At 41.0% G+C, this 17,536-nt stretch overlaps 1 protein-coding gene across 4 annotated transcripts in view; it reads left to right on the top strand.

Moving 5' to 3' along the window:
* prkcaa (protein kinase C, alpha, a) overlaps positions 1–16,091 on the top strand; it is a 107,652-nt gene extending 91,561 nt beyond the window's left edge. For 2 of the 4 annotated variants that reach the window (XM_079279441.1, XM_079279439.1), the window contains 3 exons: positions 3,197–3,337; positions 6,914–6,934; positions 11,199–16,091. In XM_079279441.1, coding sequence (XP_079135567.1) covers positions 3,197–3,337; positions 6,914–6,934; positions 11,199–11,363 — 327 coding nt within the window. In that variant the 3' untranslated portion in view covers positions 11,364–16,091. The remainder of the gene's footprint in view (positions 1–3,196; positions 3,338–6,913; positions 6,935–11,198) is intronic. The other 2 variants (XM_079279442.1, XM_079279440.1) reach the window with 1 other exon arrangement.
* Positions 16,092–17,536: the final 1,445 nt, after the last annotated feature.

Genomic DNA, 17,536 nt, shown 5'->3' with positions numbered 1-17,536 from the left:
GAACATGGAAAACATGGACAGTCAAAAGGAAACCCCTCCCTAGCAAGTTTAACAATCATGTCAATTATTTATCTATTTTTGACTGTTGAGCCCTTTTTGGCTCATCACTTTTACTCACCAACAGACTGAGCTGTCTTGAGTCAGATCAAGCAGGCAAATAGTGATTGTATGGCAACAGCGTAATGTTTCTGAAGCAAATGAAAGAGGAAGGAACATAGGAAAAACTTAAAAAAAAAAAAAAAACTTCGGTGTTTCGATTTTTTTTAGGACTCATTGACTCACAGAATAAAAAGTAAAACTTTAACCTCTGCTTGTGTGACCTTCATTGGCACTTTGTATGTACTCCTGAGAAGACAGGAAGAAACATGAGTATGTCAACACATGGTTATTCTATAGGGGGTGTAAATAAAATATGAATGGAATTTAACAGCTTTCACAATCACACGACATGACGTTTGCCTGAGAACTATTTGATTAATAGAACAATGAGAATAACTTTTGACACATTCTTCATGTGGTTCATGTTAGCAGCAGAGACTCTGGTTCACTTCCTGGTAGCGGTGCTTGAAGTCCTTGAAGAGACTGTTGGTAACAGAAGCAGCGGAATTAGGATAACAAAGCATGTGTAGATAAACCTCGCTTTCCTTTAAATGGCCAGAATGACTCTCAAGGGTTACACAAAGGCACACATTAGTGTACGTGTGTGCATGCCAGGAATTTAATAGTGAAAGTGGCAGTTTTTATCTCTGTCCAGAGGCAGTGCAAATTCAATGAGCAGTGCAATAACACGCTTTGTCTCCTTGTCCCTTCCTCAACTCCACTTGTCTCGCTTTGCCACCCTCGTTCCTTCTCCCATCCTTTTTCTTGCTCCTTCATTTTCTTAGCTGTGTGTGTGTGTGTGTGTGTGTGTGTGTGTGTGTGTGTGTGTGTGTGTGTGTGTGTGTGTGTGTGTGTGTGTGTGTGTGTGTGTGTGTGTGTGTGTGTGTGTGTGTGTGCGCGCGCACACTGGTCTTGGCCAAAGTCCCTGTCTCAACCCTTGTTTGGCATGACTGCAGCACTTCCTCTTAATGGATACATAGGGCTTGCCAGCAACCTGAAACACAAAAGAGGGAGAAAAGGAGAGATGGGAGGGAAGAAGAAAAAAAAAAACCCAAGAGAAATAAGAAAGACTGGTTAGTGGGAGATAAATAGAGGAAGGAAGAATAACTGAATAACATTTAATTGAATGAATCTCTGGAGCTCTGTGGCAAAGGCATCTAACAAGTAAGAAAGGTTCCTGTTCCTGTTTCTGCACAACTGCGGTTTGTCTTTGATCAGATGTTTTGCCCCGGTAGATTCACTAATTGGGTTCTAAAGAACAATGGCGTGTGCGTTTAGAAAGCCTTGATGTACTGAATCACTCAGTTTTACCTGACCCGACTCCCTGCTGACTGAGAGACCCCGTCTGCTTTCTCTTTTACTCCACCGCTCTCATTCTCTTGATGTTCTCAGCAGAAACAGCAGTGGTCCAGCCCCGCGGCCTGTATGTCCAAAGGGCAAAAATCCTGCAAGTAGATATTGAACACTGAAACACTTTGTTAGCCATTTTAGCATGTCATCTAATGTCTTCGCATCTCTTCAATTATATTTCCTTCAAAACGTTAAACAGAAAACCGAGCAGCACAGTGTTTTTTTTTCCACTTAATTTGTCTGCAACTGCACACTTTTCTGTCCTCATGCACTTTCTGCATACTAACGGTACTTCTTGCAAGCTGACATCTAAAGTATTGCTGGGCTGTTTACCCAAAGATTATAATTATAGAGTGGAATTTATTTAGATTTAGATAGTGGAAGAGATGGGATGAACACCATATTGTATCATGTAATACAATGCATTACCTGAATACAAAGATGTCTCTTCTGTTGTATCAAAACAGCAGAACTGTGCACTTTAGAGGGAGAGCATGAGAGCAGAGCTAGGCGGCAGGAATGATTGACAGCATGAATTTTATACGAGGTTATTTCCCACATTTTTTTCTGTGCATTTGACAAAGTTACTAAAGAGGAAGGAGATTTTGAGCTCCTCGGCTGCCCGTCAGCTTTTGAGGAAAGGTACGCCCAAAGTTGCTTAAAACACAAAAACAATGCAGCCGTGTTGGCGATGCGGCTGTGGAGTGTCGTCTGCTGTGTATTTATTTACCGTACGCACGCATGAGATTGGTATCAATCTTCTGAACTAGAAGGCGAGACAATTAATCCCTGTCTCTCCCAAAATCTCAAACCATTACTTTGCATTACCTTACTTTGCAATTCAATCAGGACAAATCGCTGCACAGAGGCAGGAGTGTTAAGGCGAGAATATTTATGTAAATAGTAGAACTGGTGAATTTTCATACATACACTCAGGAAAAACAAGCAGCCAGTCAGCGATTATGTTCCATTATGAGTAGGAATTGCTTCAATGCATTTAAAATAGACCTGTTTGTGTCCTCCTCCAGACCAACTTGTGTTCCGTTTGTGCAAGAAAATATAAGCTCTCCAACTGTAAGCTTGTCAAACAAACATTTCAATCACTTGTACTTCTGGACACTGTTTGGATAATTAAGTTTAAGTTATACCAGTAAGCTCCGACATAATTTACTCAGTACAGATTGTGTTGTCTGTGATGTTTTCTTTTTTTTTTTTTTTACTTGTTTTGCTTTTAAAGTGCAAACTGTATTCTCATGTCGTCTGCGGTGCAAATGGAAGTGGCAGCAGTTCTCTGGAGGCAGAAAAAGCAGTGGGATGGGGACACAACATAGGATGATGTCGCTCTTTTTCAGACCTATCTGTTAAGCTGTCACTTACTGACCCAGAAAAGAGGTGGTATCAGATACAAAACACATCAGTGAAAGAACACAGAAGTGGGGAAACACAAAGTGAGGCTTTTCCTGATGCACTAACACTGACCATTTTGCAGATATAAATCCAAACACTGATCTTCAGTGTTTTTCTGTTAATATCTGAAAACTGTATTCTTGACTCTGACTACGACTGAAGGTGAAACTTGCATATGAAAGTGTTTTTTTTTACTTTTTCTTTGAAGTTGTGGAAACCAATGAAAAGCTCTGTGAGTCATGCATTCCACCGCGTAAGATAAATCACCACCGAATGCCAATTTAACGTTTCTTTGTTCTAACTTCATGTCCTCTCCATTTTTCTTCCTTACTTTGAGCAGCTGATGACCAAACACCCATCCAAGCGTCTGGGCTGCGGCGCTGAGGGTGAGAGGGACATCAGAGAACACGCCTTCTTCAGACGCATCGACTGGGAACGCCTCCAGAACAGGGAGATACAGCCGCCCTTCAAGCCCAAAGAGGTAAGTGCCGCGCGGAAGCACTTTTACAGTCGGCAATGAACTTGCTTCGGGTTTCATTTACACTTCATAGTCTTAATTAAGTGTGATACAGCTTGGTATGGTTACTGTAACCACGGTCAAGACGATTGGTAGCCTCTCTCAAGTGATTCAAACCTTCATTAAAATAAGACCACCATCACCATTTCACTTGTCTGTTCCCGTCACAAAGGGAAGGTGGATACTTTGAGCTCTATTTTCATATATATGCATGGTGGAAAGTGCAGCACATTGCCAGTTCGAAGAAATATATAGATGAGGAATTAATGGCATAAATAAAACGGCCCTAGTGTGTAAAGCCCATTAGCAAATAAATCAGGACGTACATGGAGCATGTGACTGAGAAATCCACTGAACCCGTCACTGGAGAGACGAAACATAGCCTTTACAATCTGTGTGGGCCGAAGAAGAGACTGGAAACCTCCTCAAATTGATACGCAGAACAAACAGAAAAATGTATGTATCTTGTATGTCTCCAGAAAGTCCATTTTCATTTAATTTCATGTCGACGAAGCAATGGCTAAAAGATGTGAAATTGAGTTGAATGCATCAACACAATACAGATAAATACGACAAGTAAACAAATACAGTTTTCTGAACAGCATGCATCTAAACAAACAAGTACAGATGTGACATTCACTACAAGACAAATCTGTTATGGCCAGACATCGTGTGCCCCTCTTGAGTCCCTCGGGGATTATGTGTTCTTGACTGTCAGGAAAGGTTATCAGTCAAAACGTCTCAAGTTACTGTCCTGAAGTACAGTTTGTGTTTTTTTACCTCTTAGTGATTGAGAGGATTCTATTCATTTATCTTTTAAGTTTGACGACGCGAAGTATTGACCACAGTATGAATGTATATTCACACATGATGAATATAGTTCATAGAATTGTTCAAACATCTTGCACCTAAAGTGCAGTATTAGGTATTCTTTGTGCATTGTGTAACTAAACAGTGTCTTTATAGAATCAAACAGAGGGTGCATAAAGCAGCAATCCACACAAAATCATTTGCAAGTTATATAATGTGTTAAACAGCAACTTTTTGGAGACTCAATCATTTTCTTTAAATTACATTTATACCAAAATATTCCTGTCCTAGTTTGTAATGGATGGACTTGGTTGGACTTTAAGGGCTTAGCTGTAGTGCGCGCACACACACACACACACACACACACACACACCACACACACATTATCTACGCGTGCCACATTTTATGGTGGGTCTGATCCCTTTCCTCAAGGTTTCCATTAAGGTTTCATCCAATCTCCTTTAGTGTACTTAAAACTCACTTTATCACTCCAGGAAATACTTCATCTTAATATCCTTAAACTTGCCATAAAATGGTCATGTGTCCAGAAGACTTAAGCATAGCATGGAATATTTTGAAAAGTTTGTATGTACACATTTAACTGCAGTGAAAGCAAATTAACACAAAACTGCAGGTCGTCCCCTCCCTCCCTCTTCTGTTATTACTTACGGCCCCTACCAGCCGGGGGCCGGTTGAGAGTAGTAAGTGGGGAGTTCATAGGCAGTCAATGGTAGTATAAAATAGGCAATATAAGGTGTTTTGAGAAAGTGTGATTGAATGCGGGATTAGCCGTGGACGGACACATCTCATGATCTTCCTGAAGATAATAGGAGCTAAAGAATTTCATTTTCCACCATTTTTTTGTGTCCAGTTGGAGTTGACAATTTACATACGTAGTGGGAGAATTCAGGAGAGGACAAAGTTAATTAAGAGAGGGTATTTCAGACCATCATTTTTTAGGCTGGCGTTTGAGTAAAAAGTAAACCCATGTCCTAGACCTGCTCTTAAAATATGTTTTACATTTTTATTTTATTTTTTATTATTTTTTATTTTATTTTTTATTTTTTATTTTTTATTTTTCTCTGTGTATGTAATTTATTGACCCTAGGGCCACATTGTGTTTTTTATGCTTTTAAATGTCTGCTCTGTTAAGCACTTTGTCATGTTATGTCTGTGAAAAGCGCTCTATTAATAAAATTCATTCATTCATTCATAATGTCATATGCAGTACTCGGCATGGACCTTCTGAACCCACTGAACTAGAACATACCCTCTGGTCTATTCAAAAATGCATCTGCATTCATAAGTCTAGGAAGATCTACCTAAAACGTGACAGCGGGTGAAAGTTCTTGTGAAAAAGAAGACAAAAGAGCAACGATGGTTGGTCTCATGGTTGTAGTTTGTAATTCTGTAGCTGTGAAAGTACAACTTGAATCAGTCACCATGCCTAGTTATCTGCATAGAGGTAAGTGGGGACACATCTCTTTTGTAATTTAGGTGATTCCTTTAATGAATGAATTATATATATTTTTTAATTTAGTGAGAGCTTCACTCGGCCTCAACAAAGTATTCACTGAGTTAGACAGCAAAAAGGCAACTGCTAGCAGCGTATAACTGTGGATATTAGGACGTGGTATTGTATACTCTTTCATGGAAATGTTTCTTTGCTTTTGGTGGTTCATCAACATTTGATTTACTGTAATTACATACACAAACATTTAGCCAGGCTTTATCGTTGCCTTTGATGTCTGACAACCATCCATTCATCCCTTTGAATGGATCATCCTGTGCAGGGTGATGGGGTCAAGAGGCAGTAAACACCAAGAACTGTTCGCTGTACAGTCGTCTATCTGGGGCTTCTGTGAGGCTACAGTAGAATATAATCACAGCATAAGAATCACACATCTCCCAGCACATATGTCATAGACGAGTTGTTGGCACTCTTCATATGAAGGCGACTGTATAATACAGAATATTATTCATATCGTGTCGAGAGAGCTGATGTAATCTGACTGGAGTCCTTTGTTACATTCCCCTTTAAAATTCGCTGACAGTTCTGAGGATGTATGTAAAGAATGTAAGACACAAGGAGGAGGTTCTACCGTCAGTGTAGTCCACTGCCTGCTCCGAGTCAGACACTGAAGTGATTCCACACTGACAGCAAAACCAGAGTCAGGACTGCATCAGCATTATGTGCGTTTGTGGAAACATTATATAATCTGCGGTAAATATCAATAAATTGGGGCGCTTTGCTAAATAAATAGAAACGTTACATTAAACTTAAACTGAAGTCAGACTGAAGTCAGACTGAAGTCAGACTGTGGAGTATAATACTGCCTTGACGTGACACTCTTTGGTTCCCGGTAAGTCAAAACACAGCTGCAGCGGCAGGCTCCTTATGGCATGTGTTATATGGTCCATACGTCATTTCAAAGCACCTCATCTGAATTCATAATTAATGCAACACACATGTATTATGAAAGGATATCTCATATAGCTCACATTTTGCTGCACAGTAAGTAGTAGTTTTTAAATCCCTTGATATTACACATGGTCACGTAGAGCACACACACACATGCACAGAATCATGCAAAGTAAATGTAGACTGTGTTTCTTAAAAAACAGAAACGGGTGGCAACAGAGATGAAGTAGGTCACCAAGTGTCTTGTGTGTGTGTCCTTTACACATTCAGTTTAAATACTGTAGTTCTCTTCTGTTTCAACCCTCAAGGGCTCCAGTTCCTCTGATAAGGTGAATCCTGACCTCTTTGTCTGTGTAGTCTGCCGCTGAGTGGACGTGCTGCGTGTGCTTTGTGTGTATATGTGTGGGTAAAAGTATGTGTGTGGGACGGTGAAAGAAAGTGAAGGTTAACAGAGATTGAAAAAAGCAGAGAAGGAAGATTTCCTTGCATGCACGCCTCACCACTGTGTCTATTTTGTGTGTGTGTGTGTGTGTGTGTGTGTGTGTGTGTGTGTGTGTGTGTGTGTGTGTGTGTGTGTGTGTGTGTGTGTGTGTGTGTGTGTGTGTGTGTGTGTGTGTGTGTGTGTGTGTGTGTGTGTGTGTGTGTGTGGTAATCAATATCGGAGGGAGGAAGGAAAGCTGTGCTCGTCTGTGTCCACGCTGAAGTTGCAGGGAGGTGGATGCATGCAAACGTGCATGTCCTTTTGCGAAGAGCATGCTTGCATGGGTCTGGCTTTCGATGTAGCCAACAGTGAAAGAAGAGTGAGGTGGAGAGAGAGAAAGAAAATCACTGTTGAACGCTCTCTATTACCACCATGACCGGCTCTATAGCGATCCATCACGTCCATCTCACTGTGCCGTGTAATACAGTGCTGTTTCTGAGTCCAGTACCACCAAATGGCTGTCTTCATACACCGCCCTCTCAGTGCAGGCCCAGTTATTGTTGATCATAAAAGGGTTTATTTCTGTATTTATTTTTTCTATTGAATTATTCATTCTCTCAGTTCAGGCCATGACAGTTTGTCTTTTCTGACAACTGTACTCGAACCTGCAGTTATTTTCTCAACAGACACAGAGTGTGGATCCATTTGGGTTCATGTGTGAAAGGCCTAATTTGTAATTGCTTTGAGGTTTGTTTACATTGTCTCCTTCGACATGATTTAACCGTCGTTTTCATCTTTGTGGATGCTGCAGGAGTTTATAACTGTAGAATTGGGTTAAAACAAATCGTACGTAAGTGTGTTTACCGTAGCACAAGCACAACTCTTATTGGAGGCGGGCACTCATTGACTATCTTCAGTAGCTGAGTGTTCTTTTTATATGCTTGAGTGCAGAGACGTGCACGTCAACATGTGTACAGAAAGAGAGAGAGAGAGAGAGAGAGATTAAAGATGAGAGAAAGTAGGTCAAAAACCCATGTACGGGAGGATGTATCATAATGGCATAGTAGCTTTGGTCTCACCCCATGAGGGTTTGCTGAATCACACAATAAGAAATAGGAGATGTGACACCAGCTCTCAGCTTCTCCAACAGGGCATGCTGCTGGAGGTCACAGAGGCAGTGGTGCAGATTTTCAGGACCATGGTTCCTCATCAAATTTTCTCCTTTTGTTCTTGTTGAGCTAATCTTTTTTGAGCTTCATTTATCTTATGAGAGCGGCTCTTATGACATAGTTTCACTCTCTTCAAGGTCCGGTGTTTGTGATGTGAAGCTCTTTCACCAACAAATATTCTTAACTTGAAAACACAACATGCTAAAGCTCACGTCCTTTCTGTTTATTCATTGACCAGAATGAATAAATATAAATAAATTAAGCTTGTTTGTCAAATATTTCCAAAGACTGTCAGATTAATAACAGAAGCTCCGCCCTGCATATGCTTTGCTTTAATAAACACTGGGAGGAATATTGCTTCGCTGTCTCGAGGAGCATCTGTTTTGTGATGCAAAAAGGCAGATCCTGCTGCTGGCAATCGTCTGTGGAGGTCTGAGTGGAAAATGTGTTGCTTCACTTGAGCGACGGATGGTCCTTGATGGATAGAAGAAGACGGAAAGACGCAGCAGTTGAAGGATGCTGGCGATTACCCATCAGGTATCTGCTGTGTGGGAAACAATGCGCATCTTGAAGTGTGTGTCCTGCCTTCTATTCACTCAGACTGGGTGGTAGCGGTTTGGAGTGGACGTCACCTGTCGGGGACAATAGTCAAACTCACTCACACACTCTTTAGAAATGTCTGTGCCGCCATGTTTCTATGGTCTGTTATGTCCACTTCCATTAAATCACCTGACATGTGTTGGCGTTGTCTGGCCTCACCAATGAAATATAAAAGAAATATAGAAATATAAATGCCTGTTCCTTGTTATACCACAATGTGTTTGCCTGACAAACACAGGCAGACAGTCCTACACACACACACACAGATGCTTATATAAAACACAAACATACACACACTTACATGTCTTGTCTGTAAATGTAGGGCAGCAGTGGACAAGGCCAATTAGTCACACGTTAGTCAAGAGTATTAAAGCCAGGTCACAGTTAATCATGAAGTCATATAGCGACAATAACAACAGATTGGAAAATAAAGGAGAAGTGATGTCTAATGGCATCTATAAAGAATGTCCTTTTCATACGCAAATCCTCTCAAGCTGTGGATCGGTGGACTTTTGCCGCGTTAGTGGCACAGCTGTGTGTGGATAAATCCCACTGGGGATACTGGTCCTGTACTCGGTCCAAACCTGTGAGAGCCAGTCAGTCAGTTACTGTGCACTCTAAGAGAGTGGGCAAGGGCAGTCACTGGTGTTCAGTCAGAAGTAATCTCACTTATCATCCATAAAAGGAACAGATCTTTAGATGTTGGAGATTCCTGACAAACATGACGGGTGAAGCAGAAGTCAGTAGATGCCAGGAGGTCATACGTATAGCAGGACATCTATCGGTCACAGTTCAAACAGGACACGAATGAACCTTCAAGTCCTCATTTATAGTTCTAGACTGGCCATTGTGCAACTATCCCTGGGTAAAAGCAAAACTAAAAGCTGCAGTTTCAGTATCTTACTTTTCAGTGCTTCATGCTGTATATTTATAGTACCCGAAACTCTGACGTAAAGTTTGGTGAAATATTGCCTTTGAGTTAAATGCACCAGTGTTTATTTCCATGTCAACAGAGCCATAGAGTTGCCATCTTCCGTTGTTTCTTTTCAAGCCCAGTGACATTTGGAATGTGGAAGCTTATTAGGTGGTGCACTGGGTCTTAGCCTAAAGTATTTGTTTGTGTGTGTGTGTGTGTGTGTGTGTGTGTGTGAGAGCATGAATGCATGCATCCGTCTAGTTAAGCCCGCTGTGTAGGAGGACTAACTGATGAGGATAGATCAGGATGTTATGTATAGCCTGTCTCCTGTACGCTGTCTCATTTCTTCTCCAGTAACGACAGCAGAATATGTTAGAAAAGACGATGTCATCTGTTCTCTCTGCTGTTCCCTAATGACAATGATAACAACAGAGACACGTTGCCTCTCTAATGCTCCTAGTTAGTAGGTCAGCCAGCCAGTTGTAGCCCTTAAGTTGGAGAGTCGTGATGTGGTAAATCACATCTAGATGACAGGAAACGAGGCATTTTTATGTTGATGCCACCGTGTTACAGGCTCTAAAATGTGTAGAGTGTAAAGTGATGGACAGAAGTATTCATGCTTAAAGCCTTAAAAAGTGAGAATCTCTGATTAGAAAACGCGCAGAGGGAGAGTGACTTCATTCTCTCCTCAGGTTGACGTTACTCCACTTTATCTTTACCAGGACAATAGTTGTTTGCTGCTCTATTAATGCTCTGAATCTTTTGTAATGCACCTTTAAACTACATATTAAGTGTCATTTTTTTGCAGTCAGGGGGACTATCACAACATCCACACAATGAGATGCATTCTGACGTCTCCTAGCATGCTAATGAGCTTCCTTTGCCGAGTCATTCTTTAAAGTGCTCCTTCATCCGGAGGCCCTGATTCATAGAATCAAATCTGGACCTTGTTTGCAGGCTACTGCACTGCTGTTCCACCGCTGTGCCGATATTGCTTTGGTATTCAGAAGAGTGCATTGCGATTCAGGTGAACGAGATGTAGAGCACGTCATCGGATGTTGTTGACCTCCTACTTCAGATAGCAGCAGGAAAAGTGTGGGATCAAGTGTGAAATGTTCATTTGTACGTGGGGCAGGGGGAAGGTGAGGGCAGTTGAATTAGTCAACAGGCTGATGTGGGAGAACTCAGACAAGTGTTGCTTGTTGTATTGTCCATGCACATTGTGTTGTTGCCCAGCCAAGTGTGATTTCATTTAGTAATATGGATGCTGAAGACAATTGTAGTGATTGCTGATGGTTGATGATGTGCTCTGGGCTTATTTGTGAAAAGTTCCAAGAAGTTAAAAAACAGATTCTGCTGAATGTCTTTTGTCTTCACAGAATTGCCACGAGCACTCTTCCTGTTCTGTCTTGTCGGCCAGCTTGCACTCTTCATGTTGTTTAAAATACCTTATGTCTGAACTTTTCCTCTCGCTCTCTTTTCTACAGTGCGGCAAAAGAGCAGAGAACTTCGACAAGTTCTTCACACGCACTCAGCCGCAGCTCACACCGCCAGATGAGCTGGTTATCGCCAACATCGACCAGGCCGAGTTCGCAGGCTTCTCTTTCATCAACCCGCAGTTTGTAAACCCGGTGCTCAATATCAGCCTATGAGAAGGATGGGGAAACCTCCCCGAAGAACCTCCCTGCTCACTGCCACCCACTCAAAGCAACCGCCGACCTGACATCTGACCACAACTTGATTTCGGCCCGCTATTAACCTTCATGTATTGGTTTTATTTGTAAGCAGCATTCTAGGGCATGCATATTTGCTCTGTACAATATATAGATTATACTTGTTTTCTTTAGTGTAATGATGAGCAGGATGTCCTTCCTTATCGCTGCCATTTGTATCAAAGGGTTACCACGCCTGAAGGCACTCGGACAGAAGGGTGTCGAGCTTTATTTATCTACGCCACCGTATGATGAAATTTAGAGAATAAGTTAATCTATGCCTTTATATGATGCAAGCAAGGTAATATTAAAGGGGCATTCAGCTACAATACCATTTAAGGCATGGATTAACTGATTCTGGGAAAGGGTTTCATGCTTACAAATGGATAAACATTATGATCTACAGATCCAGTTGGTGAGTCACAGTTTGTTTCCATAATTATCCCAATGCAGATGTTATGTAATGACCTGAAAAACACTGGCATAGGGCAGTGTTGACACAATGGCCAAATATGAAGGACAGGTGGTGCAGGCGTTGAAACAGCACCTCGTGAATCAAAATTTCCTGCATCATGTTTACAGTTTTCTTCCCCTTCGATTTCATGGTGACGGTATAAAATTCTATTTTAGTACAATTTGATTCGAGGCAGTAGCAAACCAACTCAAAAAACAGTTAATTCAATGATATGCAGCCTGTAAAAATGCTGATATGTGAGACACGTAGGTATGAAAGTGTGTCAGGGATGGTTCCAATTCTTAGCTTCTTATTATAACTGTTATCACCCTACCTGATTTTAAAAGTGACATTTCACACACCTATTTTCTAGCCCTTACTTAAGCTGCAGATTGTATACTTCCCTTAATAATTTTGTGGGCACTATGTGAACACACAGTAATCATTTTAGTACGTGGGCAGTGGCAGAACATTCTTATATCTACCGTAGGAAAGAAAATCAAAGCTAAAATGTTTACAGTTTGTCATGTTTTAACCACTGTCACTGTCTCATGCTGTGCCCATGAATACAATTGGTCATAAATGTCTCAACAGAAGCAGTAAAGACATTTTGATAAACTGTTTTTTTTTTCTTCTTTTTGAATATAACATGATATACTTGTGTATTAACCATCCAATGTTATACTGCATACAGTATCGTGTGAAGAGGAAAAACATTTGTTTTCTTAGATGCAGAAGTTGCAAATCAATAGGAGCATTTCTTCTGACAATGCTTTGTTGTCCTGAGAACAAACCCATCCTTCATTAGGAGTATGTCGGCACAATCATCAGTAGTCAAATCATTCGTTTGCATCCGTTTCGATTTCTTTCAATGTCTTTAAAAATAGATTCATTTGAACTCCCCTCCTTTTTGGTGATCTCGTACATATTTTTCCATTAGATCAGATAAGTATTTGATTGTGTCTACTACCAGTACATAACTCCTTTGTAAATAATCATGAGTTATTGAAAAAGAGTATAGCAAGTTACAGTTTTTATACCAACACCTGAATGTGCTTTTATTACATTAATTATATAAACCAATATTTGTATGCGTAAAGAAAAATGAAACGACTAAGAAAGTAACCCAGTACAGATCAACTTTGTAACAGCTGGATGTCTTTAATAGAGTCCAGATCTAGCAAGTTGTGAAACGTATCTGTTCTACTTGTTTTGGCAGATTTACCAACACTTTTATGTTCTTTATTCATATTCAATAATTTTGACTGCAAATTGTGTGTTGATTGGATGTGTCTCTGGCTGTTCACCGTCCCTCTGTGTCTGCATGCTGTTGGTAGGCATCATTCATGCACGCGATCGGCTGAAGGCTGCATGCTACAAAGTATAAAGGTCGAGTCTTTGGAAGCAGAATGTTTGATTCTCAGAAGATATATTTAAGGTGGAGTGTCACTGTGAGCATAGCTCTAGATTGGCTAGATTGAATGTGGCACAGTCACAAAGCACAGTCCTGTAACTCAAGAGAGCTGATCGTAGACCAGCTGGACTCTTTAAGAGGCGATTGCCTAACTACAAATTATAAGTCAAGTTTCAATGACGCAGTCCTGCAACAGTAATGAAACACCAAAGTCCTAATGCTCGGGCAGATTAGCACTCTGTGTGTGGGGAACAGTCATTTTGCCAAAAGAATACAGATTGCTAAAGAACACGGAGTAGACGTTTATTACAGTTTATTAATCTCAATAGATACTAATTCTAAAGCTACTTTTCAAAAGACTTTCCTGAGACGTAGTCCTGATTAGTGGTCTTTTCTGTAGACGCTTGATATATGTACATGGTTCCTTTTGCCTTTTCCTTTTTTAGGGTGATGTGTGGAACACTGACTCTAGATCAGTGGCTGAGCTGTGGCTGCTCGTTGCTAGACCAGTGGGACCACTCGCTCGTTAGTGTCTCACGAATGTGGTTCATGTTATAATCTTCATGTTGTCACGTTGTGATATGTTGGTTTCTCTTTTAGTTTGTTTGCGTTTGCTGTTTGTTGTCGCAGTCCGTGTTGTCGGTTTTATTTCTCCAGCTTCTGCTCAGAAATTCAGGAATGTTTTAAATGATATATCACGCTAGAAAACTCCTGTCTGACTGATAGAGACATAGGAACTTTTGAAATGTTTGTACATTTTTTTCTCTCCATGTGTTTCTAAGAGTCTCCTACCGTGTTTCCGATAGTATATATATATATATATAACCTTTTGCATGTGCCAAACCTGGAGATCGCCAGAACCCGACAATAGCAGCGTTGCACTAGCTGTAGTCACATGGATGACTTCTTCTTTGTGGCAGCTTCTCCCTGGGCTGAGACCTGCCTGAAGCCACACCCTGCTGTAAACATATAGCATGCTGCCATGAGTATACCAGTGCACATTGTGTCAGTACGCTTTACAATTCCGGTCAGTTTGATAAAGGACTCGTCATACACGGTACTAGGTTCTCCTGCCTCTAGCCTTGGGCAGAATTCTGTCTGAAAAACATTGCAACGTGTGGAGCATTTGATTTAACACCACAGTGAATTTCACAGAAGTGAGGGGGGAAATATTCCTTGTACATACTCGGAGTTTACTCATCAACAGTCTTGCCCTTGCCTGAGCCTCTCTTGCACCTCTGTATGTGCCGATTGAATAGATCTATCCCTTTAATAGAATCTCTGAGTACTTGCTTTCCGAACTTAATAGTGTTTTCAAAAAGCCACAGTCGGTGTGAGCATGAAAAAAAAAAAGCGATGACTTACTCTTCCCTTGTGTGCCTTTCCCAACTTGAACAGATATACTGTACATCTTCTTCGTAATCTTCATCTCCTCGCCCTGATCTAAACTCTCTACTCAATGTTTACGCCATACCTTTACTCCACTTGCTGGATTTTTAATCCCCTGTCAAACGAGCCTCGTTCAGTTTCTACTTAAGCCATGTTAGTGTTTCAGCATATCTCACAAATGAATGAATGTATGTGAATAAAAGCAAATAAGGAAAAACAGCATTTGCACGCTTTGTTCAAACAGATGGTCTGTAAAACTGAAATTGAAGCACATTTTGTTGACTGACGCCAATAACCTTTACAGCCATACAACTACAACTTGACCGGTCCTCCTCCGTCTGCGTGCTTTTACCTTTACCTCCCTGTGCCTATTAATGACTGATGTAGTGAGCTATTGAATACATGTATCGACAATATCAAAGGATGGTGTCCGGGGAGCGAATGAACAGGTGCTCGGTTGGATTGAATTGAATGAACGACATGATAGACGATCATGGCTTGTTTGTGCCTCGTCGTATTAAGCCGCCCCTCCTTCGTCGTCTCTTGTGCGCCCACGTTCACTTCACCGTTCCTCTATTCCTCAGTGCCTGGGCCAAGTCAATCCATCATCTTATCGACAGTGTGCTCCCTTTAAATCCCATCAGGCCAGGAAAGCAGTTCATTTAGTCTTTTGCTATATTCCCTCAACACAGTTGGCATGAATTCTACCCTTCCCTCCTCTCTGGTCGTTCCCCAAATGCACCATGAGAAAGGAGTTGGCCAAATGTATTTGGTGTTTTACTTTGTTTACATTCGTTTTGATGTCCTCACCTTTCTGTTATTCATTTAATTGATTAGGATGGCCAGCAGATGATGAAGTAACTTTTTAATGGGAAGATTTGATCTTCAATGGAAGGCTTTATTAAGAGAGAGGTCTGGTTTGATTCGTTTGTTTTTTTCAATTGGCATTTCTTACAATTCTCCTTTTAGGTTCCCGATTGCTGAAGCTGAATCTTGTGTAACGTCTTTCTTCTTTGTAGCTCGTCATTATGCTCCGCTTTGTCCTGTTTGCTGTGAAATGAGAGAGTTGAGGTGAACTGCCATCTTGTTGGCCGTACAGAGCACAGGATCAATGATGTGCGGGAATGCCTTATCCCTCAACCCATACAGCAACATGGTCTCTAGCTCTCCTGTCTTGTTCCTTTATTATCTCAGCATCCCTGCCCTTGTACATAAATGACTTACAGTAGATACCTTCATAGACTGAAAAAGAAAGAATATATTGTATTTTGCAAATGGTGTATGTTTGTTTTCTCCCCCTGTCGGCCTGAAACCTTTAAAATGAGTCTGAGCTACTTACCTTGTAATTGATTGTGTCATTTGTACCTAATGTATAATAATACAAATTAAAAAAAGGAAAATTTGAAATATTCTTCTGCAAGTGAGTGGTTTTTTTTGCCATTTGTGACTTTAAAATGAATCAGTAAATGATGTTGTGTTAAAACATACTGTGTCTTGTGGCTTTCCTGTTCTACAGTTTGGTGCATATTGTGGATTTCCACTCATGTTCATGTTGATCTATTTTCAGAGGTGACACCTGACACGTGGTGGAATATTTCTTAAACTATTCGGGAGAAAAGTGTAAAGTGTTTTCAAATCAATGTCAAATGAAACAGAGTCTTGATGAAGGATCAAAGTTGTAATAGTCAATTTATTTGCTTGCAAGCAAAAGAGAGAGCAGTTCTCAACAGACACGTATCGCAGAGTCTCGTGAGGAGTACCCTAAAATCATCTTCATGCACGCTACCTTTATACCCACAGACAAGAGAAACCAGCTGAAACAGGCAAGGGGAAGAATGATGGAAGACAGACATTTGTGCTGAAACAGGCAATGTCTGGTGTATTCCCTGCAACAATAAAAGTAGGCCTGGTTCTATGTCGAGGTTCTATATGGCCTGCAATTGTCTTCTCCTGTGCTCTTTGATCTATGTGGATGTTTAGGTTCAGCTAGAGGTTTATGATACAGCAGATGAGAACTAAACAGAGAGCAGAATAAAACATTTTTTCCTATTGCACACATCACCCGTCAGGTTTCCTCATTCAAACGTTTCTTGGCAGATACACTGGCAGGAGTTTGATTTTATTATACAGTAAGTCAACCATTGCTGTAGCAGAAACATTGCTATTAATTAAATGGATCGATGTTGTCACGCAAACACAAAAACAAAGAGAGCCGAGCCTCCCTTTATTGCGTTGCACTATGTTCAGTAGTAGACACGATCGCGAGTTGTACTCGTACCAGTACATCAGTTCAGCTTTCACAGGTGTGGGATGTTTCTCTGCATCGTTATGATCTTGGATCTATGTGTATGGGGGCACGTGGGAGTGTGTTTGTGCTGTACATATGCAGAGGTGTGAGTTTGTGTGGGCGCAACGCAGCAAAGAAGGAGCAACGCAGCCCGGTTTATGTGGAGCCCAAATGGCTGAACTGAGTTTTTCGGAGCTTAGCCCAATTGTCTCCTCACTAAATACAACATACAGGGGATGAAGCGTTTCTTAACACGCAAACAGATGCAGATGTGATGATGCGGTGCTTCCCTATAGCCATATTATAATGTAACAGCTGTTAGTTTTTCTCATTAGCAGCATCCTGTTGCTTTTTTGCCACGATGCATAACTCCAGATTATTCACAACTCACTTGATAGCTTCCAATTTACTGATGTTTTCTCAAACAAGGGCCCATAATTGATGCTCCTTGCTGCCAGGTAGCCAATGTACTAAATGGTGGCTTAGAGTAATTAGAAGAGGTTTGTACTCCTCGCTCTTCTTGTCGCTCTTCTTGTCTTAAAAGTCAAATAACCCCGAGAGCCCATACG

The sequence above is a fragment of the Melanostigma gelatinosum genome (assembly GCF_949748355.1).
Source record: "Melanostigma gelatinosum genome assembly, chromosome: 11".
Taxonomy (NCBI): domain Eukaryota; kingdom Metazoa; phylum Chordata; class Actinopteri; order Perciformes; family Zoarcidae; genus Melanostigma; species Melanostigma gelatinosum.
The sequence above is the reverse complement of the archived record's forward strand: the minus strand, read 5'-3'. Positions and strand labels throughout refer to the sequence as shown.